This window comes from Bombus bifarius, unplaced genomic scaffold (genome assembly GCF_011952205.1).
Source record: "Bombus bifarius isolate JDL3187 unplaced genomic scaffold, Bbif_JDL3187 scf7180000008004, whole genome shotgun sequence".
Taxonomy (NCBI): Eukaryota; Metazoa; Arthropoda; class Insecta; order Hymenoptera; family Apidae; genus Bombus; species Bombus bifarius.
The window spans coordinates 48900-60773 of NW_022884382.1; the positions used below are offsets into that span (position 1 = coordinate 48900).

Genomic DNA, 11874 nt, shown 5'->3' on the forward strand with positions numbered 1-11874 from the left:
TTTCCTAGCGACCCTCGAGTTGAGACCTGTTCATATCTGAGTTTATGTTATTATAGGATTATATACTGGTGATCGTAGCTACAACCACTCTCTACAGGCACTCTAAATATAAGCAATGATAATAACGAAGCTAAACTTCAACCACGTATGTAAGTATACATGTACGTCACGATACTTGCATTAAGTTCGGTTAATAATAACAATTCATTAGATGTATGTGCTTAATAATATAATATATGTTTTATGAATGATTTTTATAAATTAAAATAACTTGCCAAATATAATGTAAAAATTTATTACTTCCTGTGGAATACTTTTTGTAAAAAACAGAATAACGGTATTATAAAACATATTTCAGATTTAATGAAAGAAGCGCAAATTAGTTTTATAATTACATTTATGAATTTATTTTTTTTCATTTACATTTGATTTTCATTATACAAACTACATAATTAGATACTACAGTTTAACTAATGTTTAATAGTGTGTGATTAGGTTAAATTATATTTCATACCTTGACCCGAATAAGAAATTTAACTATGCCTCCAAAAAAAGGTGGAAATACTACAAAAACAAATAAAATTAAAGCTGTAGATGGTAATAGCGGCAAAGAAGAAAAGAAAGGAGGAAATGCTGTGAAGGTATGCGTTTTATATTCGTGTCAAATTATAAAACCATTTTTGAATATACATATTAAAGATATATAAAATGCATTGTTTAATTTTACTTCTTTTTTAATTATTTGATTTTACAGGTTAGACACATACTCTGTGAAAAACAATCAAAAATTCTGGAAGTATTGGAAAAGTTGAAAGCAGGGGGAAAATTTAATGAAATTGCTGCTACATATAGTGAAGATAAAGCAAGATCTGGGGTAATGTAATTTGCTACCTTTATTGTATTAAATGATAAACTTTAATTCATTATATGTTCATATAATGTATAATTATAATGTATTGCATCTTACATATAGGATACTTCATTTGTAGCTATTTTTGAGTAGTTGCAATTTTAGAGGCAAGAAATTCCTTACTTTCTTACTTTTTCTTGCATTTATTATGTTACTAGAATAAACAGGATGTCATAAAATATGTTTGATATACACTCAATTCTAGATATTAAAATATTGGAAAATGTTCATGTGCAAGGTGTTTGAAAATGATTTGTTATGAGTATCATCTGTATCTGAATCTGTAAAAATTAGCGAAAGAAGTAGCTGTAAAATTAACTTTGACCTTAAATCCCAAAATTAACATTTTTTTCATTGCATTGTATTAAAAAAACAAAATTGGCCATTATATATTCTATTATAATAATTATATATAGGGTTTGTTATAATATTATACAATTTTATTGTATATTATAATATTATATAATATACTCTATCTACAAAAAAACTTGGTTAAATGACTTATTTCTGAAAACACTTAATTTTTTATTCAAATCTTTTTAATATGAATGTCAATTTCATGGGTATATGAGGGAATTTATTTCACTTTCATACTTTGATATTTGACTATCAAATGCTGATGAATTTGTCGAATTATATACGTGTGACAATAAATGCTATTTTTCCTGCATTTGATTGCAAAATGTAAACATACCAAAAATGTCAGTTTAAAAACTGAGAGCATCTATAACATTTTTTTCCATGGAAATGATTGAATTACGAATCATATTTTCTTTGAGACTTTTGATCCTTGCAATAAATATAATGCATTCTAGTCATTTGCTGGAAGATTATTTGTTGAGGTTGACTGATAGAGGAACGAGTGGATGAATTTGTAATAGAAAAATATATTGAGATAAGTATAGGTATAGTGTATGCTGATCCAGATCCTCACTCTTATAGTGTTGCAATACAATAGGAAGTATGATAGGGAGCACGTTCACATATTTATAGCAAAGGATATTATCAAAAAGTTAACCTTACTGTGTAGCTCTAGCTGAAAGCTACAAGAAACAGCAATAGAAATCTATTTATAGCTCGTTTGTTTCTAGACCTTGTAACCCAAAACAAAATTTATATTCAAGGGCACAATAATATGGACCTCTACTTATTTTGAATTTTTTCACTAAACTCTATTCTCTTCGTACAGCAGTCTCCAGATCACAGATGTACAAAAGGAAAAGTGTACAGTTTTTCTTGAAGTAATTACTTTAACATTATTAAACATTATTTATGACAAAAATTATAAACTTTAGAGGTATTATAGTAATGTACTTGTGGAAAAGAGACCTCCGATTTTGATGGGATTCATTTTAATCACTTCACTTATATGTAGTAACAATGGGAAAAATAAAAAAAAATCAGTGATAAAATAAAAAGATGCTTAAAAAAGAGAAGAAATGAAAGACAGCCTTGATATGAAGTGAAAACCACTCATATTATTACTTTTACCATGCATTGCTACTAGAAGAGAAGACTATATAAATCACATTGGAAATCCAAATAAAATAGAAGATTCTTTTATTGATTTCTTAGTACTAATGGTTGCTCTATACCATTACACATATTGCCCTTTAATACAAGCCTTAAGTACAATGTGTTTTTAAAAACATTATTAAATTCTTAAGCTTTCTCTCCATTTTCCTCCTTTTGAATTTTTTTATTTTTTGTGTGATCATCCAGGTTGGATCACTCATTCTTTTATTTTTCCCATAACATGTATATATGTAAATAAAATAATTAAAATAAATCTCATCAATGATAAAGCCCCTGCTCTGCAAATTATCCATTATATTAATATTATGAGTATTATACTCGTACTTCTATCATTACCTATACTTTTCGATATACATCACAAACAAAAAAGTAGATTTAAAAAAAAAATTTGTCTGGCCCAGAGATATAGAATCACGCTGTGGTGGAACTATATTTAGGGACTGTTAGCAGTGTTGTTCAAAATATCGATGCATACATTACCACAAATTTTCTGTATAAATCGTTCTATCCTTGGCATTATACATTTTTTTTTAGAATTTTCTTCAAAATGAAATCCAGAAATAATGAATTTGGGAAAATCACTTCACAAGTCCACACATTCCAATTTATTTGTCTTTAAGCATACTGTTCAGAAAATTTCTTTAAAGAACTATTCTGTAATTATGTGCTTTTTCTGCTAAAAATATATATTTTAGACAATACACAATAGCAGCACATTCAATGTACTATATATTATCAATAAAAAACATTAGCAAATACAAACAATACAAAATGTAGTTTTCTGATTTCTAATCTTGTGTAAACTAGAAAATCATTTTATCATATGTGTGGATTTGTCTTGATATGTGCTTTTAAATTGTATAAAAATATGTGTACCTAAAATTTATATGCATGTAAAAAATTTGTGTTCTTTCAATGAAAGAAATGTTTTTCATATACTTAGCATTTATGAGAAAAATTCTACTAACAATTGTGTGAACATTCTTTATATATATTTATATTATTTCTGAAAATAAAAAAAGGCATTTTCAATTTATAATTTTGAAAATAAATTTTTAAAAAAGGGTGACCTTGGGTGGATGCCTAGAGGATCAATGGTTGGGCCCTTTCAAGAAGCTGCATTTGCATTACCAATCTCTTCTATTAGTTCTCCAATCTACACAGATCCACCAGTCAAATCAAAATTTGGTTATCATATTATAATGGTAGAAGGTAAAAAATGAATAATTTATTAATATGCATAATACTATATATTTAATGTATAAATATACATTCAACTTAAGCAATTACAAATAATTTGTATTTTCATAAAAAAGTTCATGAGTGCGTGTTTGTGAAATAAATGTTTAATGTTTGTGCAATATACTATATATTATTCTTTCTAACTTATAATAATATATAGGCTACAGATTTTTATGCAAATTACCTGGAAATAATTTTTGAGAATATTATGAAGAAAATAAAACCGTGGTTGACAATTCTTTTATGTACCAAATAATATGAAAAGCACTGTGCTTTGAATATTTTATATATTCTGTCATATTGTGTGCATTCTGTACAAATTTGGAGTTTCAAATTTCCCGTCAATACATAAAAATCCGCAGTTTAGTAGTGTCATACTACAACAATAAAATACATAACACTTTATATATGGAACAAAAAAGGCAACTGTATTTCTTTATTTTAATAAATAGGTAATATGTATATGTATATAAATTTTATATTTATAAATATATTTAATAGTTTTAAAAAATAGTGCAACAAACAAGATTGAAATGCCATACATTTTTTACATTATTCTGTATATTAAGCAAAATGTTATTCATATAGGATATTAATTTTAAATTGAACATCTAATTATTTCCATTATTAATAAAAATGAGAAAAAATAACTAATTGTAGGGATTTAAATGGTTTCAAGGTATGCATCCAGTGCTGCTAGAAAAACGACTTGTAGAAATCATCTTGATAGCTTTTTCCAGATAGATACTTTCTAAAGTAGATCTACATATTTTTTTATACACCAATGCTTTGTCAATGTGCTTTTTTATTTTTTACAAAAAAGTATTAAGATAATTATGTCTGAAACTGATTAATTTCGAAGATATTTTAACTTCAATTTTGTTGAGTTTACATATAATAGATAAGGAAGATATGAACACAGGAATAATGTTTTGCATCTTCCTTTATCTTCCATATTATAAGCTTAACAGAATTAAAGTTAAAATATCCTTTAAACTAATAACTTTTAGATACAATTATCTCAGTATTTTTTTGTACAGAATAAAAAAGCACATGGATCAATGCACAACAAAACATGTTGTCTTACTTAAAAAAATGTCAATGACTTTAGAAAAACTGCCAAGATGATTTCATAAGACTTTTTTATCACCACTAAATGTGTGCCTTGAAACCATTTAAATTCTGTTTAGTTATTTTTTTTTATCATTATTAATAACAGAAATAGTTTAAATAATTAATTTAAAATTAACATCCTGTATATTGTACTTCTTATTTTAAATTATATTATAATATATACTTTCCTTGAGATATATGAGAAACAGATATAAAAGGTAGAAATTCATATAAAAAGTATTGAATAATTATAATTATATAATTTATTATAAAACTATAAATTATACCTTACATATTTTAAGTACGAATATTAGGATTGGTGAAGTGAACATATCTCAGTAAAGAATCATTATCTTCACACACCCATGGTTTCTTATGATGACAAGCAACATCGTGCCAATTTACTCCATCATTATAAAACTGATTTAATACTGCTAAACAATTTTCTGGTGCACCTCCTTGTTGTATAGCTTCACGATTATCAGGTTGTGGTTTTCCAATACTAAAATAAATCATACTATTTATTAATTACTAATTTGATATATTATGATAATTTATTTAAATTGTTCTTTTACAAGACCAATAAATTTATTTTTCACTATATTCAATATAGAAAATACAAAATAATTCGTAATATGGTTCAAAGCAAGTGTATTTCTCTAAGAAAAATGAATTAAAATAAAATGCATTAAAGGTTTTCTATATAAAATTTCCTTGGAGAAGACCACATTATAAATTCCAGCTTTTCTTTCAAAATCCATCTTGCTTTTACATCAATGAGACAAGAGTGATGCAGTGATGAAATTTTTCTGATTAGAATAAAACACGATATTATTATAAAACTATTCTATTTATTTTGCTTAAATATTTTAAAGTTCTATTTTGCTTTCTTTTTTGCTGTCTCCCTTTATATTAGTCACTGTCGTACCGGTAAGATATAAAACGGGTTCAACTTTGGTTTAAGGGGCATGGAAATTATTGATTTTTTCTTATCATTTAATAGCTTTCGACGCATAGAATCAAAAAATGCAAGCCTTAACTTTTGAAATTTATCGGTTCAAGAATTATGCATATGTAAAACATTTTTTGCTTTCATATGTAGTATAACACCATATTGCTTCTACCTATCATCTGATTGGTTTTCTGTACTCCATGGTTGATCATACTCCGCACTCCGCACAGATGAGTATTAAACTGAACTTTGTTAAATTTAGTTATATTAGCTTAACCTAGCCTCACGTCGGTCGAATAACCTAAAGAATATCCTAAAAATAATGGTAACGTAAGGGTAACCAATACTCACGATTTAAAATCCCTTCGCAAAATGGTCGCCATTTATGTGCATTTGCGTACAGCTATTGATTCTATTGGACGAATCATGGATAGAAATCAACGCGGCGTCAAAGTAACGTGTAAAATACGTCAAAAACATTCAACTTTACCTACCTTTTGAACTACTAGATTCCTAAAGTTAAGACTTACATTTATGGATTCTACGCGTCAAAAACTATTAAATGGCAGAGAAAAATCAATAATTTTCATATCCCTTAAACCGAAGCATAAATAATGCATATCTTAAATAATACATACATATGAAGATTACGTATTTTTATTTTTAATATCTTTTGAAGTGAATATCCTTAATCTTTTGATGTTCCTGATTTTTACCTATTACTAACCACTAAGCGGTATTATTAATATAACCATTAATATTTGATGAACTTTTAAAGAAAATAAATAATTATATTTACCCTCCACTTTCGGACCAATCATTATTAGCGCGATCATTAGCAGGCGCAAGCTTTTGTAATTCTGCAGTCCAGAACCAACCATTAATATGAAGAGGTTGAAGATCAGGTCTATCGCATCCTTTGAAATCACAAAGCCGACCAGATGTCCAAATATATTTCACATTGTCTAGAAATCATATTTTTTTTTACTCATACTTTATTGCTTTTACCGAAAAATATATTAAATATTAAGTATTTCAGTACTTTGCACAATGCGACTTTTAATAAACTCATTTTCGGCAGAAGTCTCCAGGGAAACAAGGTCCATACATCGTTGCCTACAGAAATTTCTACCTGCTAACCAATCAAGTTCTTGTCCATTTGTTCTTGGATCAGCCCATGAATAGTAATAACCTTTGCCATTGAAACGTTCATGAATAACCCCTAAAACATATAATGTAATGGATTTCTTATATGCATTGATGTAAAATTACTAATATTACATTTTTGTGATCAAAATATTACAATCTAATTTAGAATATTACACGTCAGCTTTTATACAGTCAAAACAATTTGCAGTTTTTGGAAAATTCACGTAAATACATTTACTATTAAATATTTACTTTATAATATTTTATATTTTTTAAAATAATTATCATTTTAAGAAAAATGATTTTTGAATTCAGTTGATTGAAATATCGAACAGGTATCTAAAATCAATTGTTAATTGGTATTTTACTTTAAAACTTGTACACATGCTTATATACCATAAGTATAAAATAGTAATTAAACTACTTTCATACAAATTTTGTACATTGCTAAATACTTGTTGAAATACGTAAAAATCTAAGTATAGTAAGAATATATAGTTTTATTTCAAAAGAATAACATTAATATTGCAATTTTTGCAAATAAAAATTTGATAATTGTTTCTTGGTTATATTATATAGTTTTCGTAATAAATATCGAAAATATTTTTGATTTTCAAGAAAGTAAAAAGATAATTGTGTTTGTACATACATCTAAATTAACATATCTACTGTACATACATATATGATTATCCCACGTAACTGGGACAGGCTATACCTACTTCAGTGACAGTAGAAGATATAAAACATTATTGAGTAAAATTAAATAAATCCAAATAATACATTATCTACTGGTGTGTATATTCATTCTGGAAGTGATGACATTTCAAAAATTTTTACACCACCCGTATTTTTGTAGATTTATTTATAAATTTCATATATTAATTAATGTGTTTTTAACTCTTTGCACAAATGTATTAAAATAGTTCTATAATATAATAATCTGAAAATGCTTAACTTTAAAAAATATTTGTAAATATTTTAACTTTATCAAATTGAACGAATGAAGGACAAGGAAAACATAAACATAAATATATCCATTGCATTGCAATTAAAGTTAACATATTTTTAAACTAATTAATTAGAAGTAAAGGTGATTTTTTTAACTAATTAATTAAAAATGAAGGTGATTTTTTAAATTAAATAATTAAAAATGAAGGTGATATTATTAAATAGTTAATTATTTAACTAATTTTAATAATTAATTAAAAATAGAGGCCACTTTCAAAGTGGGCACCTATTTCAGATCATACATCATCCGAAACCGCTTAATTTCCCTTAATGAAATTCTTTTCTATCTTTTACCGTTTCCAGGATATAGTTTGTCCCAGTTATGTGAGACACTTCGCGTACCTTTTATAATTGAAATAAAATGTATAATACCAAATGATTGACTTTTAATAATGTATGAAATATGTTTACCAAACTAATCAAATACTTTGAAATTCATAAGTTCCATTCTTGTTCATTGTTTCCTTTGAAGAGAAAGTTACACCAGTGACACTCACGATTTTAAATATGTATTTCAGTCACGACTTAAATGTTGGATTGGTATGTTAATTATACAAGCTACTTTCTCAAATGACAGAAGGAAAGTTCGGTTGTACGTAGTATAATGAGAATGCATTCCAGAGACAATACAATAGACAGAAAAGTCTAAGACAATAAAAAATAAAATTAATTAGATAACATTCAATAGGAAATAAAGATATACAAATCATATGTATAATTCTGCAAGTAAAAATTTATAATGCTATTAGAATTTCTTCTATGCGCATGGAAAAGTCATCTTAGTTTTTATATTTAAAAGATTTAAAAATACATGTATATTTTGTAGATAAGCAATTTTTATGAACAAATTCTTATATTGCAAGACATGTTTTTATTTAGTATTAATTGGTATAATTTGTTTCTTAATATATATTTTCCAAATATATCGTAAAATGATATTTTGTATTTACAAATAAATAAATACGAATGTCTATATTGAAAAGTGTAAATTATAGTACTGGTTGATAAAGTCTTTGTAATTTGTGTAATTTCATTCTTCTTTTACTAAAAATCTTAAAGAATATATATAATATATATCTATATAAATATTTAGTGTTTTTAATTCGATTAGCACATGATTTGCTGTGTCAATATATTAAACAAAAGATATGATAATATGAAAAGATCAAAAGTGGAAAATGAGAAGTAATAAATTTCTAAAATTGCGTAAATTCGAAATCTTCAAATATGAAAAAATATTTATCAAAAGAATTACATCTATAAAATTATAATTAATTTTATAAAACATAAAAACGAGATAAATAATTACAAATAAACATTCTTTTATTGTTAACTTTAAACATAAATTTTAATCAAAAGTAGACATGTATATATATATATATTTTGCAATATAAAAAAGTAATTGCTTCCTGTCATTTTATAGATGTATTAACTATCGAAAATTGGATTTTTATCATTTTATTATTAATACGATATCTATAATAATACGAATTCAGAAAAAACACAAAATGTAAGACTCAGTATTGTTAATATTGACAGGAAAAATAAATATAATAAAAAGCATTTATAAAAAATCAATCTATTACTTACTTTGTGAACAAAGCGCAGCGATTGGTGCTTCTAAAATTCTTCTAGTAGATTGAAACTGAGCCGTAGATAAAACAATCAATGTTCCAAGTATAACAAATCGCATCATTTTTATAGCTGAAATTTTAAGATATAAATATCAGTTTTATAAATGAGAACATAAGTATCAAAATCATATAATTTATTTTAACATCTTACTTAATATATTACATTCATTTGCATTTTTAATAAATTTCGTAAGTACTTTTATGCTACGTATACATTATATATACGGTACATTAAATTAATTTGGATATCATATTAAAAGATTAAACTAATTTAAGAATTTTTCCCGATGATACCAAAATTATAAATAGTTTTCAATGATAGTTTTAATATTATAATATAATAATCATAATTTAATTACTATATCATAATTTTGTATCTTCCAATAAATAAATTTATCGACATATGAACATTACAAAAATTTGTTGGAAAGAAAATATATTTTAATTTTTTAATTAACTATGAAAAATTTATAGAATTTTATAATGCATTCATGTTACGTTCATATAATGATATGAGATGCTTAGAACCACTATCATAGTATATATTATTTTAACGTAATTCTATAATTTCCATTATGACAAATTATTTTGATTGATTACTTTAATATAAACCTATGTATATAATTTCCTTTATTTGTTACTAACTATAAAAACATTAATAAAGACACAATCCGCTTTATAAAACATCAGTGATGTTACAAAATATATCCAATCTTTTTCAATAAAAATACTAATGATGTTAGACAAGGGTACAGATGAGGATAATATTGGTCTCTTTAAATCAGTATCATTAGATGCAAAAATATTCTTTAGAAATATTAGTATTAGCAAGAATATTTAATGTTTAGTTAAGTTTGATAAAATAAAATATTATGTTACTTTAAACAGGTCAGTTCTATCTAAATGTTAATTAATGTTAATTAAATAATAATTTAATGATAAATTTGATAAATTAATATTATCACATAATTCATATTCATAAACATTTTTATTTTACAGTATAAAACCAAAAGTATAAAACCAGCACAAATTTAATCAAACTTAATTAATTAATTAATTATTTTTATTATTAATGTGAATTGCTTTGTTAAAATCAGATTATTCTTATAGTCATACATATTTTCTACATATATACCTCGGTATCTCTGAATAAAAATAAAAATATGGAAATCATTATTAATGTACTGAATCATATAATCAAAAACACTGTCAATAATAAAGACTGCAAACTATTTATAAGTAAAAATTTATGTATTTTATGTAAAGTATTTAAATAAAAGTATTTACAATCAGTTAATCAGCTAAATATTTTTTGAAGATTTCTTTCCATGAAAAGTCAACGATGCTTACCTATAGACGTTCTCCGAAGAACTGCGATGCTTTCTTCAGAAGCACCCCTATATATATATATACATATATATAATGGGGACATGGCGTCAATACTTTTGCGATTGCACAAGTATTTTTGGAGAAGTGCTAACACGATTTGGAACATATTATACTTTCTTCTGTATATAAAGTACATATTCCAAAACAATAGATTATATTATCTATTAATATTATAAATCTATTAATTGAAGTATTATATTGAAGTATTAATTCAAAATATGAAGTACTTTAATATAAAATATAATATGTAACAATCTATCAATAAGATGATTCGATATTTTATTACCAAATAATACTATTTATTATTTATTAATAATATTATTGTAAACTATTAATTAATTTGGAGCAATGAATAAATATTCTTGTCCCCCCTCCTAGCACATCACGCACACTCACACACATACTGTATAAGAATTACGAATATAAATATTAATAATGCAAAATATAATACGGATAAAATTATACATATCTTTGGTAATAACCAAATCAAACATGCTTTGACATAAGATTTATAATTAAAATCATGCTGATAAACACTTCATTTATTGTGTATCTTTTGGTATGCAAACAAAAACGAATTGTAAATATATATTATTTATTAGTTTTTAATCATGATGAATTAAATATGTGTGTATAATATTAAGTTACATAAGAATATTTTGAACACAAACATTTCCTAAATATTCTTCTTATATTCAATGTTTGACAATGAAACAATATAATTGTTATTAGGTAACATACTTGTAGAATTTTCCTTTGTAAATTAATGATATATTTTTTTCTTAATGATTCTTTCTTTCCCAATAAATAAATTTCGATAAAAAATTTATTATTGCAAATGTTGATAGATTAGTTAATAATTATGTATAATTAAGTTTCAAAATATTTGGTCGAATATCAATAAGGAAGACTTCCATTTCTTTTTAGTTACAATTTTCAAA

The 11874-nt window shown here is 24.8% G+C and overlaps 2 protein-coding genes across 3 annotated transcripts; one reads left to right on the forward strand and one right to left on the reverse strand.

Annotated features, from left to right (window-relative positions):
- Positions 1-3801, forward strand: LOC117206305 (peptidyl-prolyl cis-trans isomerase NIMA-interacting 4). Of its 2 annotated transcripts, XM_033445527.1 has the most exons (4): positions 1-149; positions 485-641; positions 755-874; positions 3511-3801. In XM_033445527.1, the coding sequence occupies exons 2-4, from the start codon at positions 540-542 to the stop codon at positions 3667-3669; spliced, it is 381 nt and encodes a 126-aa protein (XP_033301418.1). In that variant the 5' UTR covers positions 1-149; positions 485-539; the 3' UTR covers positions 3670-3801. The 2 variants fall into 2 exon arrangements, with proteins under 2 accessions (XP_033301418.1, XP_033301419.1); XM_033445528.1 differs by lacking the exon at positions 1-149 and having other exon boundaries at positions 441-641.
- Positions 3802-5041: 1240 nt separating this feature from the next.
- Positions 5042-11040, reverse strand: LOC117206304. Its single transcript, XM_033445526.1, has 5 exons — positions 10895-11040; positions 9501-9614; positions 6796-6975; positions 6553-6718; positions 5042-5303 (listed from the first exon to the last, which is right to left on the reverse strand). The coding sequence occupies exons 1-5, from the start codon at positions 11037-11039 to the stop codon at positions 5099-5101; spliced, it is 810 nt and encodes a 269-aa protein (XP_033301417.1). The 5' UTR covers position 11040; the 3' UTR covers positions 5042-5098.
- Positions 11041-11874: the final 834 nt, after the last annotated feature.